This window comes from Labeo rohita, unplaced genomic scaffold (genome assembly GCF_022985175.1).
Source record: "Labeo rohita strain BAU-BD-2019 unplaced genomic scaffold, IGBB_LRoh.1.0 scaffold_108, whole genome shotgun sequence".
Classification (NCBI taxonomy): Eukaryota; Metazoa; Chordata; class Actinopteri; order Cypriniformes; family Cyprinidae; genus Labeo; species Labeo rohita.
This window is the reverse complement of record NW_026127208.1, coordinates 259909-280265: the sequence shown is the minus strand read 5'-3', so window position 1 is coordinate 280265 and position 20357 is coordinate 259909. Positions and strand designations below refer to the sequence as shown.

The following is a 20357-nucleotide window of genomic DNA, read 5'->3' as shown; positions in this document are numbered from 1 at the left end:
TTCATTTAAAAATGCTTTTAAGAGAAGAATTACTCTCTGTCTCCATTCTGTTTGTCAGCATCACAAATTACTTGATGTTCCACATTTGTAAGTTGTTTTAGATTAAAGTGTCTGCTGAAATGAATAAATGTAAATGTAACAGTACAACTGAACTGAATTGCTCATATTTCACATCAGCTTACACAGAAACAGATTTACAATCCACGCACCGAAGACTGCGTGTGTTTGAGGTGATCTGGACTCCAGCGACGGCTGCTCTCAATCAGTCTCTTCTCTTGGCGCCGCAGACGCTGAAATTAAAACCAGAATGTTTGAGCTCATTCTTTGCATTACTACTGTTCAATTATGATTTACAAGAGAGCGCAAGCGCTGTGAAATCTCACGCAACGGCGTGACTCAAAGAGCAGGATCCGTCTGTCTGAAAGAGCCTGCAGTCGTTCGGACTGTTCTGATGTTCTATTCAAACAGAAACATTTCAGAAGGTCAGAGCGCCACCAGTCAAACATAAAGCCTTTCTGAATGCATGTTTCAGGGGCTGCCATTCAGAACATGCCACACTGCAAACGACAGCACCGCACACACGCAATGTGTCTAATGAAATGTGCATTGAAACGCTCACCTGTCGTTTTTCTCTGCTGCTTCTGTCCAACATCCGAAGCGCCGCTCATTCAGAACCTGTTGATCGTCTTCAGAGGTGAACATGAACTCTTTAGCCTGTGTGGACGCCAGCAGCTTTATAAATCTCGTGAAGTAGCTGATTAAAGGCCAGAGGAGCATTTCTGAGATGATGAATGAAACATGCTGACATTTAGCTTTACTACCGTCAGCCACATCAAAACACGCAGGGAGAGAAGCGCTTGTTTGTTTTTAAAAAGTAAAGCTTAAACATGAGTTATGGTGGGAATTCTGGTTAATTGTATTCTGGTGCTGACCTTAAAAAAAGGTGAAAAAACGTTTGCACCTGGTCATTTCCACACTCATCAAGTCGATCATCTAAAGCTGATAACTTTTGTAGGATGAGCAGTGCAAACAAAACCATTCAGATCAAAGATTGTGGATGAAGATCCAGTGACTGAAATGTGACCCTGGACCACAAAACCAGTCAAAAGGGCCCATTTTGTGAAATTGACATTTATAAATCATCTGAAAGCTGAATAAATAAGCTTCCATTGTGTGGTTTGTTAGAACAGCACAATAATTGGTCGAGATACAACTACTGAAAATCTGAAATCTGAGGGTGCAAAAAAAATCAAAATATTGAGAAAATCACCTTTAAAGTTGTGCAAATGAAGTTTTTACAGTGCATATTACTGATCAAAAATTAAGTTTTGATATATTTACCGTAGGAAATTTACTAAATATCTTCATGGAACATGATCTTTACTTAATATCCTAATGATTTTTGGCATAAAAGAAAATAATTTTGACCCATACAATGTATTGTTGGCTATTGCTACAAATATACCCGTGCTACTTAAGACTGGTTTTATGCTCCAGGGCCACAAAACAATTCTTCTAAGCAGAAGGAAGTGTAATCTTTCAGCAGTTGGTGGCGCTAGTGAGTTGGTCAAGGGACTAGTCAGACCTGCCCTAATCAGGTCACCAGAGGTCAAACCGTATGGTTCTACGGGTCACCACAGACTCCCAAGATGAAGATGATGATGTCAGAATAGAAATGATAAAAAAACAGATAACAGAAGTCAACTACTGCAATCAAACATCCTCGTCTGAGCGCAGAGTTTCTGAAACATTCTGTACTTTTACTGCTGATTTTCCATTTTTTCCCCCTCCCCTGTGTCCATCCAAAGACTTGAGCAACACAAACCGCAGCTATTTAAAGACCAGCCCACCGTTAACAGCCGTGATCCCATGAGCTCACTAATTATGAGGGAATGTAGAAAGCAGCGGCTTAACCCGAACATCACCCGCGCCTCAGAATAGCCTGACCTTAAACCCGAAGAGCAGGTGAGAGCCAAACGCCATCCTTCAGACAAAACAAGCTCACGCTTTCATCGGCCTCACATACAGTTCCCGTGTTTACTGATATTATATGCCAGTGTTATTCTCCATAAGCCCAGAGTAAACAGCCGCGAATGCGACGCGGTGCAGGATTGCATGTCGGTTTGGGTTATCGCGGCCGTTTCAGGTGCAATTAAAGCGGCAGGAGAGCTGAGAGAGTCGTCTAAAGTTCACAGACATCATGAGCTCACTCTCTCTCTCTCCTCCAGAACAGCTTTGATGTGTTTCTCGCTCTACCATTTCAGCAATAAACTCAAATGACCGCTGGGACTGTAAACATGTAGCGAGCGGGAACCAGCAGTACTTTACAGTCCAGTGAACGCAGTGAGTCTCCAGGATGTTCTGTGAGATAAACGCGTTTATGTGAGAATGAAAGACCCCGCAATGCATCATCGCGGTAAACCAATTAAACCGCAGGGTAAAAACGACACTAATGTTATAATAAAATACAACCACATTTACGTTTAATCCTTCAGCGGATGCTACAGTGAAGTGATTCATCTGTATGATCACGCATAATGATACGTTTTAACACGAAGGAGAAAACTTTCTTCCTGTAAATATATTTCCCATCACGGAAACTGATGAAATCCAATCAAACTGTACAGTGTTCAACAGTGACGTCAACATTTTCCAAGACAAAATAAAGCACGAGCCAGGCGACATTTATGACCTGCACGTGATTCATGCAAAATATGTTTTATGCGGTGCAATATTGGCTGTAAAGGAGGATGGAGCTTTGTCTGTGTTTGATGGTCTTCCCGTACAGAAAGACAAACATCTTCAGATCGCGTGCTCCTGTAAAACTTCGTTGTGTATTTAAGGTGAAGAGAAGCACACGGCTTCTGCGTTTGCAAATGACCGTGAGCTTTTAGATCGGCCGTTTTACGAGCGATCGTTTGGGAAATGAAAGAGTACAGCAGAGGTCTTCGTGTCTGTCGGCCAAACGCGGCGCTTCCCTCGGGGCCCGAACGCTGGGAACGTTTGATGTGCTGAGAGCCACGGAGGCCAGGTGTGTAAAACTGTAAATTTGCCTAAATACAAACAGGAAAAGTGAAAGAGTGCTTGACCTTCTGCGGAGATGAACCGTTCCAGCAGTAAACGGCCCTCTGTTTAGCTTCCTCAATTGCGGCCCGCCTCGTTAGATTTATTACCCTCTTAGATTCACTATCAGCCTTTGAATTCGACTCGGGCTTTGATGTTTGTCTGTACGACACCAACAAATGACAGACGAGACCCTTCAGATCACATGAGAACTGCAGGGTCTAGAGAAATCCTCGATCTCACGCCATGTGATTTTTCGTAAATGTTGACGCGGTGGGCGTCGATGCAACAGCAGTTTCTTAAGAGTCTGCGTGCGGATCTTGCAGGATTCTTCCCACATACCTCAGAGAGAGAGAGAGAACGGCCGCCGCTCTTGTTTACGGCTCCCTCTCTCGTCCAGCGGAGGCCTGGCCAGAAGAAAGTTACCATTCTCTCTCTCTCTCTCTTTCTCTCGCGCCAGCATCCCAGTGACAGCTGAGTGGCTGAGACGTAATTGCAGAGAAGTGAGGTCAGCAGGAGGCTTTTATCAGAGATCGCACAGCGTTCAGCAACACGAGAAGATGCACAGCACAGACGGGCTGTCCCAAAACACTCTCTCTCTGTGCGTCACAGTGGAAGTTTCTCTGGAATCGTCGGGACTGAAGCGCTCATCCTGGAAGCAGAAGTAAGTCGCTTTTAAAGACTGTTTTTAAAAAGAATTTTTGTAAAATTTTAAACTAATAAATCAATTTGGCAGAAACTAGGCAAAGAGACAGAGTGAGAGAAATATACTATTGTCAGTTAAAGCAGCAGCCGAGCAAACTGAGACATTTAAAACAGAAATTGAGCAATAGTGAAACATTTAAATTAGAAACAGAGCAAGACTGAAACATTTAAGATAATAACAATGAGAATGATACTGTGACATTTCAATGAGAGAAAGAGCAACATACATTTAAAGTAGTGGTAGAGCAATACTGAGACATTTAAAGTAGAAATAGAGCTGTACTGAATTATTTAAAGCAGTGATAGTGTGACACTGAGATATTCAAACTAGAAATAGAGCAATACTGAGACATCTGAAGTAGTGATAGACCAATACAGAGACATGTAAAATAGACATAGAGTCATACTAAGACATTTGAAGTGGCAACAGAGCAAACTGAGACTGAAGTAACAACAGACTGATATTGAGACATCTAAAGAAGTGGTAGAGCAACACTGAGACATTCAAAGTAGCAACAGAGCAATATTGAGACATCTGAAGTAGATATATTGAGGCAATTAAAGTAGCAACAGAGGACATTAAGAAATTCAAAGTAGCAATAGAGTGATATTGAGACATTTGCAGTAACGATAGAGTGACACGGCAACATTTGAAGCAGAGACAGAGCGACACTAGGACATTTAAAGTAGTGACAGATCGACACTGGGACATTTGAAGATGCAATAGAGCCACACTGAGACATTTAAAGTAGCGACAGAGCAACACTAGAACATTTGAAGTAGCGATAGAGCAACACTGGGGCATTTGAAGTACAGATAGAGCAACACTGGAACATTTGAACTAGCAATAGAGCAACACCAGGACATTTAAAGTGACAGGTCGACACTGGTAAATGTAAAGTTTCAATAGAGCAACACTGAGACACTTAAAGATGCGATAGAGCAGCACTGGGACATGTGAAGTAGTGATAGAGCAACACCAAGACATTTAAAGTAGCGATAGAGTGACACTGAGACATTTAAAGTAGCGACAGAGCGACACTGGGACATTTAAAGTACCGATAGAGCAACAATGGAATATTTGAACTAGCAATAATCACCTTTATTTATTTTTTTATTTATAATAGAGCAACACCAGGACATTTAAAGTGACATATCGACACTGGGACATTTGAAGTTTCAATAGAGCAACACTGAAACACATAAAGAAGCAATAGAGCAACACTGGGACATGTGAAGTAGCGATAGAGTGACACTGAGACATTTAAAGTAGTGATAGAGCGACATGGAGACTTTTAAAGTAGCGACAGATTGACACTGGAACATTTGAAGTACCGATAGAGCAACACTGGAATATTTGAACTAGCAATAGTCACCTTTATTTATTTTTTTTATTTATAATAGAGCAACACTGGGGCACTTAAAGTGACAGATCGACACTGGGACATTTGAAGGTTCAATGGAGCGACACTGAGACATTTAAAGTAGTAATAGAGCGACAGACATTTGAAGTAGCAATAGAGCGACACTGGGAAATGAAGAGTAGCGATAGAGCGGCACTGAGACATTAAAAGTAGTAACAGTGCAACACATTAGGACATTTGAAGCAGCAATAGATCGACAAACATTTAAAGTAGCGAAAGGAGAATATTAAGACATTTAAATTAGTGACAGAGGAATACTGGGATATAACTGAATATTACAGAATAGTGAGTTGTGCCCACTTAGCCGATTCCAAGTGGTGGTCATTCTCTCCAACGTCAGTTCCAAAATCTAGCAACAGCCCTGTCATTTGATAATCAAATGTCTTGCAGTGAATTCTGAGTAAGTATTGTGGAAAATTAGTTTTTAGTGTATCCTTTGTGTATCTTATATCCTTACTATGTTTGTTATATAGCGGTATTATATATGTCTATATATATGAATGAACATGCAGAATCAGTTTTATACATGAATTATATTGACCTGTCTCCTGTATCTTCATCAGGAATGGACAGTGTGTGAAGCGTCCGTTGGTTGATTTGTGTCACTAACAGCAGAAACAAACACACTGCTGCCTCCTCCGGCTCTGAGGAGATTGTGCTGCTGCAGCAGGAGGTCAGAGGTCACGCCACCATCTGAGGATCGTACTGGGAACGGGTCCGAGCGGATCTCCCACGACTTGAAGATCCAACCTGAGTTTTGCCTTCAGTATGTGGATCATGAACTCCTGGAGAAACGCAGTATAATGCGCAAATGGACGCTGCGATGGAAACTGCCTAAGTTTGCGTGTGGACTGTGGCTGGTGCTGCTGGTCAGCCGTGTGTGCGTGTGCGATGGAGAGCGGGCCGCGTCTGTGACCGACTGCTCCAAACACGAGCGCCACACCAGGAACTACGACTACATGGAAGGAGGGGACGTTCGGATCCGACGCCTCTACAGTCGCACGCAGTGGTTTCTGATGATCGACGAGTACGGGAATATCAACGGGACGCAGGATCCCAACAACTGCTACAGTAAGAGCTACAGTCATCAATCGCGTCTTCGTGTTTCTGTAGCGTGTCAGGAGCTCAACAGTTGATATATCACTGTGTGACGAAAAATAACATTAACAAACGTTAGATGATGCACATACGAATATCTGAAGATGTCAAAGTTGCATGGTGGTTTCAACTGAATGTACAGTCACTTTTGATCTCAAAAAATGTGCAAGATTGTTGAAGGCCTCTTATGTGACAGTAGAGAGTGTTTTCCCACTGTATCGTCTGGTCAGAGCTCCAGTGGGATTGAGAGCAGGTCGCGTGGCAGCGTGACAAAGAGTGACAGGCGTAAAGAGAAACAGGTGTTTGCGAGCGTATTTATAGCTCTTGTTTCCCTTCGTTACAGGACTTAGTGGCCAGACGTTATCAGATGCGTTCAGAATGGAAGTACAGTTCAGTGATTGCAATCTAGTTTGTGTAGAGAGCGTCAAAACAACAACAAAAAATGAGACTGGAGGCTGATGTTGTGCGCACGGACACATAAGGAATTATTAAACTGAAAAAATAAACATTTAAATAATTGATTATTCGCTTTAATGATCATGTATATAACATCAGCCCCAAGCATGTTTGGTTATTACTCATTTCTGTTGTGTACTAGAAGAAAAGATGTTGTGTTGGCGTGACGGCATGCATCCCTGCTCTGGAGGGAAAATGGTTACGTCAGCTGGCGCTGAAAAGAAGAAAAATTGATACAGCCAGATGTGGCCGACGACTGCACGCACGGAGCGCATGCGAGACATGCAGTGAGGGTCAGAGAGGGGCGGCGAGCGCCGCGGGAGAGAAAAGCAGACGCGTTCTGAGGTTCTGTCAGAGTTGTGCCGTGACAGCAGCTTATTATACCGCTGGAGCTGCTCACATGTGAAGCAAACACTTCCAGAGACGCGCGCACACGCGCAGCCCCAAACGACAAGAGCCGTGTCCGCTTCTCATCCAAACACAACAAACAGACGCTTCAGCTGTCAAATATCTGTGCAACTGGAGCTTTAACTCGCCGCAGATCTTAATTAAACCATCTGATGCTGATATTTTGCTTTGTAGGAATGGATTTCCATAGGTCAAGTGTGTATTGACAGAATTGCAGCCATAATTTCTCTGCATATCGAGTGTTTTGACACCCCAAAAATGGCACACATCACCTTTAAACCACTAAATGCCCCATAAGCTCTCAAACATCGTGTGTGTAACAATTACTACAAACTAAGAATTTGATGTCATTTAGGTCAGTGTTAACTGAATTGTATTGAGCTCCTATCACTGTTTTGAATTAGATTTTTGTTCATTTTAGTTAAAGATTTTGCTATTTTTATTGATTTGTAAATGTGTTTATATAGTTTTGATTCATTTTTATTTCAGTTATTTTAGGTACTACAAGCTAAATGAGAGGAAAGGCTAAGTTTAAGCTTTTCTTATATGTGACCCTGGAACTCAAAACCAGTCATAAGGGTCAACTGTGTTTTGAGATTTATACATCATCTGAAAGCTGAATAAATGAGCTTTCCATTGATGTATGGACAATATCTGGGTGAGACACAGTTATTTGAAAATCTGGAATCTGGAGGCACCAAAAAAATCAAAATATTGAGAAAATCACCTTTAAAGTTGTCCCAGTGAAGTTCTTAGTGATGCATATTACTAATCAAAAATTACATTTTGATATATTTACAGTAGGAAATTTACCAAATATCTTTACTTAATATCCTAATAATTTTTGGCATAAAATCACATACAATGTGTTTTTGGCTATTGCTACAAATGTACCCGTGCTACTTAAGATTGGTTTTGTAGTCCAGGGACACAAATGTTTCTAGTTAACATTTATTGAAATTTTGTTTCAGTTCTAGTTTTAGTTCACTAGAGTAACCCTTATTAAGGTCATCGTTGAGCCACTTGTCAACTGGCAGACTGAAGTGGTCTCCGAGGACGTTTCTAAAGGACATTTATCCCCGAAGTTCACCCGTGTCTTTGTGTGTTGATGCGCTCAGGCCGGTCCGCTGTGTGTGTTTCAGGTGTTCTGGAGATCAGGACGGTTTCGGAGGGTGGCGTGTTGGCCATAAAAGGACTGAAGAGCCAGTATTATATTTCCATGAACCGCACCGGAATGTTACAGGGCAAAGTATGAAGCCATCCGTCCTGCAAACACACAACAAATACCAGTTAATCTGATTCCAGCTAACACGCTCCCATCTTTCATTTAAGAGTAAATATAACAAATGCAAAGGGTAACCATACACAACATAACACAATACATCTCGTTTCTGTCCAACCATACGATCTGTTCTTCTTTCCCGCACAGAAAGACTACAACGACAGCTGCAACTTCAAAGAAGTGTTTTTAGAGAACTACTACACGGCGTACTCGTCCGTCAAATGGACTAAAAACGGCAAAGAGATGTTCATCTCTCTGTCGCAGAAGGGCCGGCCGCTGAGAGGAAAGAAGACGAGGAAAGAGAGCATCTCTTCCCACTTCATCCCAAGAAAGTGCAGGGAAGACGAGAAGAAGCTGGCGTGAAGAAACCCCAGAGACGCCGTCGCCGCGTCCGTTCGTTCGTCAAACTTCATCCGCAAATCGTTCATTCTTTCACGAGCAGCGGGTAAAACGCACGATCGTATAGGAATGTGTGGCTGGAAATGCTCATCTGTGTTTTGAGATAAAGCTATTTTTGTATTTCAGAGAGATGTTTATGTTTCCGTTGCGGCACTTTCACCACCATTAGAGCCCATAAGAATGAAAACACCAAATAAACACTGCGGCGCATTTATGCAGACGATTATTCTCATTCGGCACAGCAGCGCCGTGTGTGTTCTGTCTGACAGACGCCGCTTGAAATATCACACCGTTTATATCCGTCCATTTATACTGTATAAACACACCTACATCCCTTCAGCATTCATCCTGACCAGTTTTGATTTTCATTTAGTTTGAGACATTCCCTCCTCGCTTCCAGGCCTCACAGTTCACCCTCAATTTCAATTGGATTTTTCATTTTGTTTTTCAAACTTTGGGTCTGGCTTTTTTTGTCATTTATTATTTTAAATGCTAAAAATCGCATGCGGTTCACATTCACGTCAGTGAGCGATTTGTCCGTAATGGTATTTATTCTAAGAAATGCAATGTTTTTCTCTATGATTTTCCTTCTCCTCATCCATCCTAAGACACTTTGTCCACGCAGTCGGATGAAATTGGATCGATTCTGGTAAACACACGACGGGTTGATGCTTTAACGTGACAGTATTTAGTTTCTCGTAATCGCTCGTCGCTCTAATGCGATCGTGTCCACGTGTTGTTGCGTGTTATTTATGATATTTATGTGCCGCTGGCTCCGAGTTCATGAACGCAGTGCTGCAAACACACACACAGAGTTTGCAGGAGTTTATAAGTTGCTGCTATAAATCTGAGGTTTTATATGATTCTAGATCAATTTCAATAAACATCTATATACCTTTCTATGGAGTGGCGTGTTGTGAGGTTTGTTCACGAGGCCTTTATCTGGACGCACGGCAGGTGTTTACACAGCACAGCAAACACGCTTATGATCCGCTTCATGAATCACCCTGATCTGGTTTTCTCGTTTAACACGGATCCTCCGGCCGAGAGAACGTTCATCTCCAGACGTTTAGCTCCATGTTCTCTGTCAAACATCATAACGATGACGTCAAACCACAGCTATTGACAGTGTGGAGGGGAACACGAGTTACGTAATAAGATTACTTTTTTTAAGTAACTGGTAAAGTAAAGCATCTACAAGAAAATATCCGAGTTACTTTTTCAAATAAGTAACGCCGGTTATTTTTTCCCCATTTATTGATTGAAAGCTCTCCTGTCCACATGTTGAGAGAAATCGGGATTAAGACATTACTTCAGTTCTAGAATAAATGTGATCATGCATTAATTCATCTACAGCGTTGGGGAAAGTTACTTTTAAAAGTAATGCATTACATTATTGCGTTACTCCCTAAAAAAGTAACTAATTACGTTACTTAGTTACTTTTTATGGCAAGTAATGTGTTACATTACTTTTGTGTTACTTTTTAAATCTGGGCAGGGCTTGCTTCTTTGTTTTTCATATAAAAAGTTCTACTTTTAGCAAATATAAAAGCCCTTTCAGGTTCAACACTCTTCAGCTATGAAAAAAATCATAAGCACAAATATTTACTTACCTACAGTAATTTTTGCTTATTAGTATGGTTGAACTGGATCATCAAAGTTCAGCAGCAAAAACACTGGTTAATAAAATGAGATTGAATACATATAGGATTTGTGATATTTAACATATTTTAATTATTGCATGTTTGCGTCATATTTCAGTTTGTATTTCAGTTTTCATTCATTTTGAGGAATGTGTGAATCTGTTTTTTTTTTTTTCTTTTGAGTAAATGCATGTTTAAATTTAGTCTAGAACTACAATAACATTAACGTCTCTGCATTTACTCCCGATTTCTCTCAACATGGGGACAGGAGACTTGTCTGTCGATAAATATGAAAACAAGTAGCTGCTGTTACTTATTTCAAAAAGATATTTTCTTGTAAATTAAAAAGTAATGCATTACTTTACTAGTTACTTGAAAAAGTAATCTGATTTCATAACTCGTGTTACTTGTAATGCATTACCCACAACACTGCAGATTTCAAAAACAGTATTCCTCAAAATGAATAAAAACAGTGAAATGCAACTCAGAATATGAATATGATAATACAGACATCCTTTAATAGTTTTTAACAGTACCATTTTATTAACCAGTGTCTTTGCTGATGACCTTCGATGATCCAATTCAACCATACTAATAAGCAAAAACTACTCAAGATAAACTAGCATTTTGTTTTTTTTATTGCTAAAGAGTGTTGAACTTTCTTTTTCTGTATTCTACTGTACAGACGAAAAATAGAGCTTTTTATATTAAAAACAATCATGTCCTGCCCAGATTTAATAGGTAACGCAAAAGTAACGTAACACATTACTTTCCATAAAATGTAACTAATTACTTACTTTTTTTTAGGGAGTAACGCAATATTGTATTACATTATTTTTAAAAGCAACTTTCCCCAACACCTCAATGCAGTGCAGTTAGCTTTTTTTGTTTTAGTCAGAAACTGACATTCAACAGTAAATTATAAAAAGAGTAAGACCTTCATGTAAAATTTGTGATAAAACAAAAATACTGGAATTTTTGGGATCATCATCATCATCTCAGACTCTCATATCATGATGAACCCTGTTTGAACAATGAAATCATTTACACTAATCAGTTCAATCATTTATTTTCACTGATTTCACTGTCTCTCTCACACACACACACACACACACACACACATCTCTGACCCAGAGCGAGTTAGCGTAGGTGAGCTCTTCTGCCAAGTCACGCAAAGTTGGTTTTATCTGATAATTTGTAACATGTTCTGAATGTAAACGGCGGCTGAAGGGCCTCGAGCTAAAAACCACATTACTCATCTATCAGATAAAAGGCTTTGATTCGGATCATCTGGATCAGGAGATGTGTGCGCTTCATCACCGTCTGCGAACCTTTTCACAGAATCACTTGTCATTTCATGAAGTCTGATCTTTTATGAAAGCGTGTCTCTCGAGCGCGTCTCATGTTCATCTGGTGTTTGTTTGTTGGTGGTGTGTTTGAAAGCCTTCAGCACATAGCATGAGTTCAGCACATCTGAGCCCAAACGAAATCAAAAGCGTGGGCGATTCTGGCAGCGCGACCCGCGGACACGTCGACTGAGTTTATCAAAGCCTTGAATCCAAATGGAATCTGTTAAAGCCTAAAACAACACCGAGACCGAACACATACGGATGAATCCCTCAAGATCACGAGCGGCTCACATTAAGATTCACTGTACTGTGGAATTAAACACAGAATTTAGCCCACATATTCTCATTACTGTAATGCAAAAAAATAAGGATGCACAGTTTAAATTTAAATTATCTATAAGACGCTAATATTTTAAATATTAAAAAATATAACTAATAATATAAATTTTCAAATTAAGCGAGGGAAATTAAAAAGTTAAATTAAATGACAGTTTATGACAAAAAATGATGAAAGATTACTATTTTTAAAAAGTATTTAAACTCTATTTAAACTTCATTTGACAAAAAACAAAAATGCAATGTTCTGTTATAAAGGAATTGTTATATTTTCACTTGATTGCATTTTAAAAGATTGATTCAGTTCAAATGTTATTTGGATTAGACATGCTAATTAACCCATTAAAATGTAACCCAGAAAATTAAAACGAGTGAAATGAGCAGGTCAGAGGTGTGTTCTCCTCAAGAGGGAGCTGCTGCATTTCTGCACATGTGAAGGTCTGTGTGTTTAAATCATTATCACCTATTGGTGACTGAGCTCATCTCTAGATAACACTTAACTCTAATGCCCATCATGTAATCACAAACACTGCGCTCAGCAGTGTAACTCGCATCATGTGAAACTAACAATCATTTGTGGACAGTTATATAATCTGCTCTTTCTGATTTGTGATGCTGAGCTCAGGATAATTTAACTTCGTCGTACCTGATCTAACAGAGGAATCACCCATCCAGCTGCCGTTCTACTGCACTTTCCTTTCAATGATCAAAACATCCAGAACTGATGGACAGAGAGACACTAATATCAATAAAGTAAAAGCATTAAAGGTTTATGATGAGCACAGAGCGATGCATTAATCAGACGTCTGGGTAAAGATTTGGTTCTGGAGCTTCACTCTCGTCTCAAGCGTCTGCAGGTGTTTCTTCAGGGATTCAGCAGCGCCGCTGGGAAACGGGACTCTGGCTTTGAGATCTTCGTAGATTTCTTCAGAGCGCTGGTAGAGACGAGAGGAAGACTCGTCCAGATCGTCCTCACACGTCACCGGCCAATCCACCTGAAACAGCACAGACACCACAACAGCACTGGAAAATCATCACATACACTGAACGTCTGAGACAGACAGAGAAAACAACTAGTGATAGAGTGGATTTTTCAGAGTTTATAAGTAATTCAGTATTAAACACTGCAGCAGATTTAATTTGTTATATATAATGATAATTATCCTCTATTCACAAATGACATGCCATGATTGATAATACTGACATATAATCAGAAACACCTGTCAGTATCAACAGAGCAAATCACACACAGATTATGAAAATAAACATGAAGACATTTCATCTAACATCTCCTCCAGGATCAGCTCCATTCTAGTCTCGTTTGTTTTGCTAATGTGTATTTTTTGGCTAAATTCAACCTTTTTTTCACCTGTTGTTTTGTTGACGATCTAAAACACAGACCGGGGCAAACGTCATTAGACGTCATTTGAACTGATTGGTCGGTTCAGTAATGAGCGACGCCGTTATGCGACAGACTCAAACATCACTGATGAAAACACACTCACTCTTTCTGTCCCCGCCAGGTTAGTTTGACAAAAACTATTCACTGAGACTCATTCAGACTCATCTAATGTCTCTAATATTTCTAGCTCAACTAGAACATGCTAGCAACATGCTAATCATGCTAGTCATGCTAGTGACTTTGCTAATTATGTTAGAAACATGCTAGCAACACGCTAACAACATGCTAGTAACATGCTAATCATGCTAGAAACAGGCTAGTAACATGTTAATCATGCTAATAACTTAGGGTTAATAATCATGTTAGAAACAGGCAAGCAACATGCTAGCAACATGCTAATCATGCTAATAACTCGCTAATCATGCTAGAAACAGGCAAGCAACATGCTAGTAACATGCTAATCATGCTAGAAACAGGCTAGCAACATGCTAGTAACATGCTAATCATGCTAGTAACAGGCTAGCAACATGCTAGTAACATGCTAATCATGCTAATAACTCACTAATCATGCTAGAAACAGGCAAGCAACATGCTAGTAACATGCTAATCATGCTAGTAACATGCTAATCATGCTAATAACTCACTAATCATGCTAGAAACAGGCAAGCAACATGCTAATCATGCTAGTAACTTGCTAATCATGTTAATAACTTGCTAATCATGCTAGAAACAGGCTAGCAACATGCTAGTAACATGTTAATCATGCTAGCAACATGCTAATCACGCTAGAAACAGAGTAGCAACATGTTAATAACATGCTAATCATACTAGAAATATGCTAGTAACTTGTTAATCACGCTAGAAACAGGCTAGCAATATGCTAGTAACATGGTAATCATGCTAGTAACATGCTAACAACATGGCAGTAACATGCTAATCACACTAGAAACAGAGTAGCAACGTTAATCATGCTAACAATACGCTAACCATGCTAGAAACATGTTAGCAACATGCAAGTAACATGGTAATCATGCTAGTAACACGCTAACAACATGGTAGTAACATGTTAACCATGCTAGCAACATGCTAATCACGCTAGGAACAGAGTAGCAACATGCTAATAACATGCTAATCATACTAGAAACATGCTAGTAACTTGCTAGTCATGCCAGAAACATGCTAGTGACTTGAAAGTCATGCTAGAAACATACTAGCAAAATACTAGTAACATGCAAATCATGCTAACAACATGCTAATCATGCTAGAAACATGCTAATAACTTGCTGGTCATGCCAGAAACATGTTAAACATACTAGGAAAAATGTTAAAAACATGCTAACTACATGCTAATCATGGTAATAACATACAAATCATCTAATCTATCTATATAAAGTTTAAAACTTAAAGCTTTTACAGCTGCACTAAACTTTCAGGCTAAACTTTTCAGGTTTGCCAAGACCTGTGGCTTTCTCAAGCCACAGGTCTTGGCAAACTTTTTTTTTTAGATTTTATGATTGTTCTTTGTAGGGAAACATCCATGTCTCATTTCATATATCACATTTCACATATTTAATTCTGAGTTGGACTCTTCTCTGACAGACTCCACTTAAGTTTTGGGCTGGTTTCGTAAGACTCATGCAATAATTAAATAAGTGTTTTTACTTATTATGGTTAATTCAGTGGTGTTGTTGTGGACTCACCAGTCCTTGAGATTGAATAAATTCGTCCAGTGAGCAAATGATGTTGTTCTCCGCGGCGCGTTGCGTCTGTTTCTCCATCTCAAACATCTGCGTCGCGTCTGTTGCTAGGACACCGCCCGCCGCTCTTCCTGCTTCCTCCGGCGCGGTAGTGTTTCCGGTGCGTCCCGCACACGTGGGTTTGTTGTAGTGTTTTGTTGTGTTGTGTGTGGAGGGTTCGGGTTCTGTTCGGTGGTCATGTCGGATCAGGAGAGCAGCGCTCTGAGCGGCCTGCTGCTCGCGTCGCACGCGCCGCTGGATGAGGCGCAGCGCGCCGGCCGGATGAAATGCTCGCGGTGCGGCGCGTCGCGCATGTTCTACTGCTACAGCTGCTGCGCGCTGGTCGGGCTGGAGCCGCGGGACGTTCCGAGCGTCAAGGTGCGTGAAAACATCACATGAAACAGCGTCGCGATCATTGTCACCGATCATGACGCGCGTTCACACTGGCGTCAGTAACGATTCATTAAATATCCTGTAACTGTGCGCGTCTGAAGAAGCAGTTCAGCGTAAAGAGACCATTCTGTCATTTTCTCACTCTCTTTCCTTCCCAAACACGTTCTTTCTTCTGTGAAACACAAAAGGAGATGTTTAGCAAAATGTTTACGCTGTCATTTTTACAGTCCGTGACAGTGAATGAGGACTGATGCCATAAAGCGTCAAAATGCGAATATAAAATGTAAATAATTGTTAAAGTAGTCATATTTACCTGAATTTCCCAGAAACAGTTTTTTTGTGGCTCTTACAATTCCACAAATTAAGGCCATAAAAGCTCTTAAATCAAAGCAGAAAGTCTTAAATTCATTAAGTCATGACAGGCTTGTTTTTGAGAAATTCATCTAAATGAAGTGACTATGTTTAAAACAAGAACAAATATCTGTCAGTGTGGAATGAAAACTTGTTTTCCCTTTGAATAGAATTGTTTTTCTGAGCCCATTTCTCAGATGATTTTGTTTTAATCATAAACTGACCTCATTTTCATGAAATTCTCAAAAAACAAGCTTTCTGTCTTTTTTTTTCAGTAAATGTATCTTGACTTAAAAACATTTTAGACATTTGCACTGGAAAACAAGACATAAATACAGTGGAAGAACAGCACTTCTCACAGTGTGATCAGAAGGTAGAGTAAAAAGTTATTTCCATGTTCTATTTGAGCTTTTTTTCTGTAAAATTAATCAAAAGTAGTAGAGATCTGTTGGAGGTTGTGTTTTCTTAAGTGTTACTGATAAAAGATATTGACATTTATAGACCATATTGATTTACGTTTCCTTTGATTTAAACTATTAAAACTATTTGTGCCACAATCCAGTGTGCTTATGGCTATGATAAAATTTAAATAATAACAAATACCAGTTTGCAATTTAACAACTTAAAATATCTGGACATGAATGACGCCGAAAGTCACACACATTTAAAGGATTAGTTCGCTTCCAGAACAAAAATGTACAGATAATGTAGTCACCCCCTTGTCATCCAAGATGTTCATGTCTTTCTTTCTTCAGTTGAAAAAAAAAAATGTTTTTTGAGGAAAACATTTCAGGATTTTTCTCCATATGGTGCCACAAGTTTGAACTTCCAAAATGTAGTTTAAATGCGGTTTCAAATGATCCCAGCCGAGGAAGAAGGGTCTTATCTAGCGAAAACAATCTGTTATTTTCTAAATTTAAAAAAATAAAATAAAAATTACAACTAAATACTTTTTAACGTCAAACACTCATCTTGTCTCGCTCTGTGTGAACTCTGTGTTTTGGTTCATGTCAGTTAGTGTATGTCGAAAAACTCCCATCTCGTTTTCTCCTTCAGCTTCAAAATCGTCGCTGTTTTACCTTTTTTGTTAAGGGTGTTTGATCTTCTTTGCATGTTCACTTTGTAAACACTGGGTCTGTACTTCTGCAGCGAAGTAGGATGATTTTGAAGTTTAAAGTTGGAGGAGAAAATGAGATGGGAGTTTTTCAACATCAGAAATCGGAATGCACAGCGTTCACATGCGCATCACGGAGCTAGACAGGACGAGCACTTGATGTTAAAAGGTATATACATTTTTATTTTTTTTTTTTTTTTTTAGAAAATGAGCGATCGTTTCGCTAGATAAGACCCTTCTTCCTCGGCTGGGATCATTTAGAGCCGTTTGGACAGAAGTCCATTATATGGAGAGAAATCCTGAAATATTTTCCTCAAAAAACATTTTTTTTTACAGCTGAAGAAAGACAGACATGAACGTCTTGGATGACAAAAGGCTGAGTAAATTATCTGTGCGTTTTTGTTCTGGAAGTGAACTTCTCCTTTAAGTTAGAAACAGCCGTGTCGTTCTTACGTTAAAAATAAGATGGATAAGGAGAAGCATAAACCTTACTGGTTCTTGCCTGAGTTGAGTTTAAATGTGCTTAAATAGAGCTGTTATGAGTTTAATTTGTGGACCAACCCAATTCTTCACGGCTCCTGAGGAATTAAGTGTGTTTTAAGAATGGCGGTTTTGGATTTATGAGTTAAATAAGGCCTGCGGTGAGCATTACTGGAAGAAATGTTCTACAACACGAGTTACTCCATAAATCCAAAACCACTTTTCTAAAAACCCACTGGAAATTCCTGAGGGGAAACGCGTGGCTCGCAAACGCTCATTCTTCTCATAGTTGCAGAGAAACAAAATGATTTGAGAGCAGGAATTTCGATAAATGTTAGTCACACACGGCGATCAAATGAGTAAACATCTCCTTTTTTGACCCGTGGAAAATAAATATGTGTTTGGAAAAGTCCTGCAGTCAAATGTGTGTTTGTTAAAGCTCATGAAACGTCTGCTTTCAGCTGCCGCTGAAGATCGATATCATCAAACACCCCAACGAAACGGACGGAAAGAGCACGGCGGTGCAGGCCAAACTGCTGGCGCCGCAGGACGTCACCATCTACACCTACCCCTGCATCCCCGAGCTGGACCAGAGCGCAGAAAACGTGAGCCAGACCCCTGCAAAACCGCCGTGAGCTCAGACCGGCTTATGTAACGCGCTCTTCTTCCCGCAGATCGTGCTGGTGTTTCCCGGTCCTGACGCCATGACCGTGGAGGAACTGTGGGAGTATTTCTGCGCTGACGGGAAGCCGAGGGTCAAGAGGTTAAAAGCGACAGAAGGGCATCCTGAATCTCACAGCTGCCCGATCCAGAGAGTGGTGTTCATCGACAGCACCTGGAACCAGACCACCAGAATCATCACAGACGAGCGTCTCCAAGGTGCAGCAGATTGTTTAAATTAGCCGTAAAGTTGCAAAACAATGGTCGCTCATTATGCTCTATTAATCACCAAATCTTTTTGATTTGTTACCTTGTTTTCATTTAATTAGGACTGGTTTTGTGTTTCTTTTTGGATCACAGTCTCATTGATCTGAACTCATGCACTTGAGTTTTAAGCAAAGAAAATGATTTGCATTATTTGTGGATCAAAAACCGACTAGAATGAGCTCAGGTCAGTGTCGAATACGATCAGTCAGTTCCAAAAGGAAATGCAAAACCTGTGCTAACTGAAAGAAAACAAGTTGATCAAACTGAATTTGGTGTTTGTGACAACAGATAATGAGAATTGTTTTGTAGGCTGGTCATTTTCGACCACAAACACCACAAGTGTTGAGAAAAAAAATCCCAAAAATGATCAAAAAGGAACACAACATGAGAGTTAAAACAAGAAAAGTCATATGGTTGCAAACGTCACGATGACTCAAAACCACATGATCCAAAAATTACAAATAAACTCTGACAGAAGTTATATATAATGACTAGTGAATCAAAATAAATCACTAAAATACTAATGTTATACTTGATAAACTAGAAAAATGCAAAATTCACATTAAAACATGACAGTACGAATTCTTCACTTGTTTTTTTTGATTCTTGTTTGGTTGCTTATCCTCTTTTTTTTTGGGGGGGGGCAACTTTTCACTCGAGTTTGTGTCAGTTTCTTCAGTTTATCTCACGGATGTGATTCCTCCACAGCTTTACCGAACGTGGAGCTGAAGAGCAGAAGAACCTGCTTTTGGCGGCATCAGAAAGGATGTCCGGACACATACCTGGCAACGATTGAGGCCATTTACTACTTCCTGAAGGACCTGCACAGCCACTATTTCTCCGAGTATACGGGAGAATACGACAACCTGCTGTTCTTCTTCTCATTCCTGCACAAACTGATCAACAAAGCCAAACAGGCTGCTGGGAAACTGTGATCAGATCACATGTGTTTTATTTAAAGCTGAATGGACTGGATGATAGAATGAGACTGAAATACTTTTATTTACAAGTCAAAAATGCATGCATTCACTGATTAGATTCTTGCTTTTAAGGCACTTTAATGTGTAATAAAGTGGTTTTCTTGTGCACTTGTCTTGTGTGTTAATAAAAGGCCTCTCTGATTTTGGCCTGTAAACTGTCGCAGGTCTTCTTGGCGTCTCCCAGCAGCATGGCAGTGTTGGGTTTGTAGAAGATGGGATTGTCCACGGCAGCGTATCCCACACCCAGAGTACGCTTCATCACGATCACCTGCACACACAAACACACTCCGGTCACCACTGATTCACTGCTGCGGTTCATACTAGGACTGTTCATTTTAACCCAATAATTTGGTGCAATTAACTGTGCAGATATTAACACTTTTAGAGCAGTGCCCCGTCCACATGTCCATCATCTGAACATGATGCAGAACGACTGACTGTGTGATAAAGTCTATGAGAATGCAGTTATATGAGCCTAAAATTCAAGATATGAGAGCAAAAAACAAATGACTCTCTTTTATTTATATCATAATATATGGTTTAGCAACATCACAGCAGAAAGTGTGCCGTTTTTACCCAATATCTGCACCATTGCAAATGTCAAATTAATTTTATACAACAGTCTAGTAAAGAAGTTCTATAATCTATTTTACTTCACTTCTCAAATGAAAATGGTTTAAATCAAAGCAGTTCAAATGGCTGTTTGAATGAATAAATGATTCAGTGATTCATTTATAAAAAGAGTCATGTCCTTGGTTTCTAACAAAATCAGCTGTCCGAACGAATCGGTTGAATGACTGATTCAATGACT

At 39.9% G+C, this 20357-nt stretch overlaps 4 protein-coding genes across 6 annotated transcripts in view; 2 read left to right on the top strand and 2 right to left on the bottom strand.

Annotated features, from left to right (window-relative positions):
• Window positions 1-2062: 2062 nt before the first annotated feature.
• Window positions 2063-9735, top strand: fgf7 (fibroblast growth factor 7). Its single transcript, XM_051100713.1, has 4 exons — window positions 2063-3727; window positions 5756-6263; window positions 8297-8403; window positions 8584-9735. The coding sequence occupies exons 2-4, from the start codon at window positions 5996-5998 to the stop codon at window positions 8797-8799; spliced, it is 591 nt and encodes a 196-aa protein (XP_050956670.1). The 5' UTR covers window positions 2063-3727; window positions 5756-5995; the 3' UTR covers window positions 8800-9735.
• Window positions 9736-12414: 2679 nt separating this feature from the next.
• Window positions 12415-15730, bottom strand: LOC127157451 (uncharacterized). The gene is made up of 2 exons (XM_051100706.1): window positions 15266-15730; window positions 12415-13158 (listed from the first exon to the last, which is right to left on the bottom strand). The coding sequence occupies exons 1-2, from the start codon at window positions 15728-15730 to the stop codon at window positions 12958-12960; spliced, it is 666 nt and encodes a 221-aa protein (XP_050956663.1). The 3' UTR covers window positions 12415-12957.
• dtwd1 (DTW domain containing 1) lies at window positions 15423-19654 on the top strand. Its single transcript, XM_051100712.1, has 4 exons — window positions 15423-15679; window positions 18101-18244; window positions 18314-18518; window positions 19275-19654. The coding sequence occupies exons 1-4, from the start codon at window positions 15500-15502 to the stop codon at window positions 19499-19501; spliced, it is 756 nt and encodes a 251-aa protein (XP_050956669.1). The 5' UTR covers window positions 15423-15499; the 3' UTR covers window positions 19502-19654.
• nnt2 (nicotinamide nucleotide transhydrogenase 2) overlaps window positions 19502-20357 on the bottom strand; it is a 17560-nt gene continuing 16704 nt past the window's right edge. For all 3 annotated transcript variants that reach the window (XM_051100707.1, XM_051100708.1, XM_051100709.1), the window contains one exon: window positions 19502-19814. In XM_051100707.1, coding sequence (XP_050956664.1) covers window positions 19624-19814 — 191 coding nt within the window. In that variant the 3' untranslated portion in view covers window positions 19502-19623. The remainder of the gene's footprint in view (window positions 19815-20357) is intronic.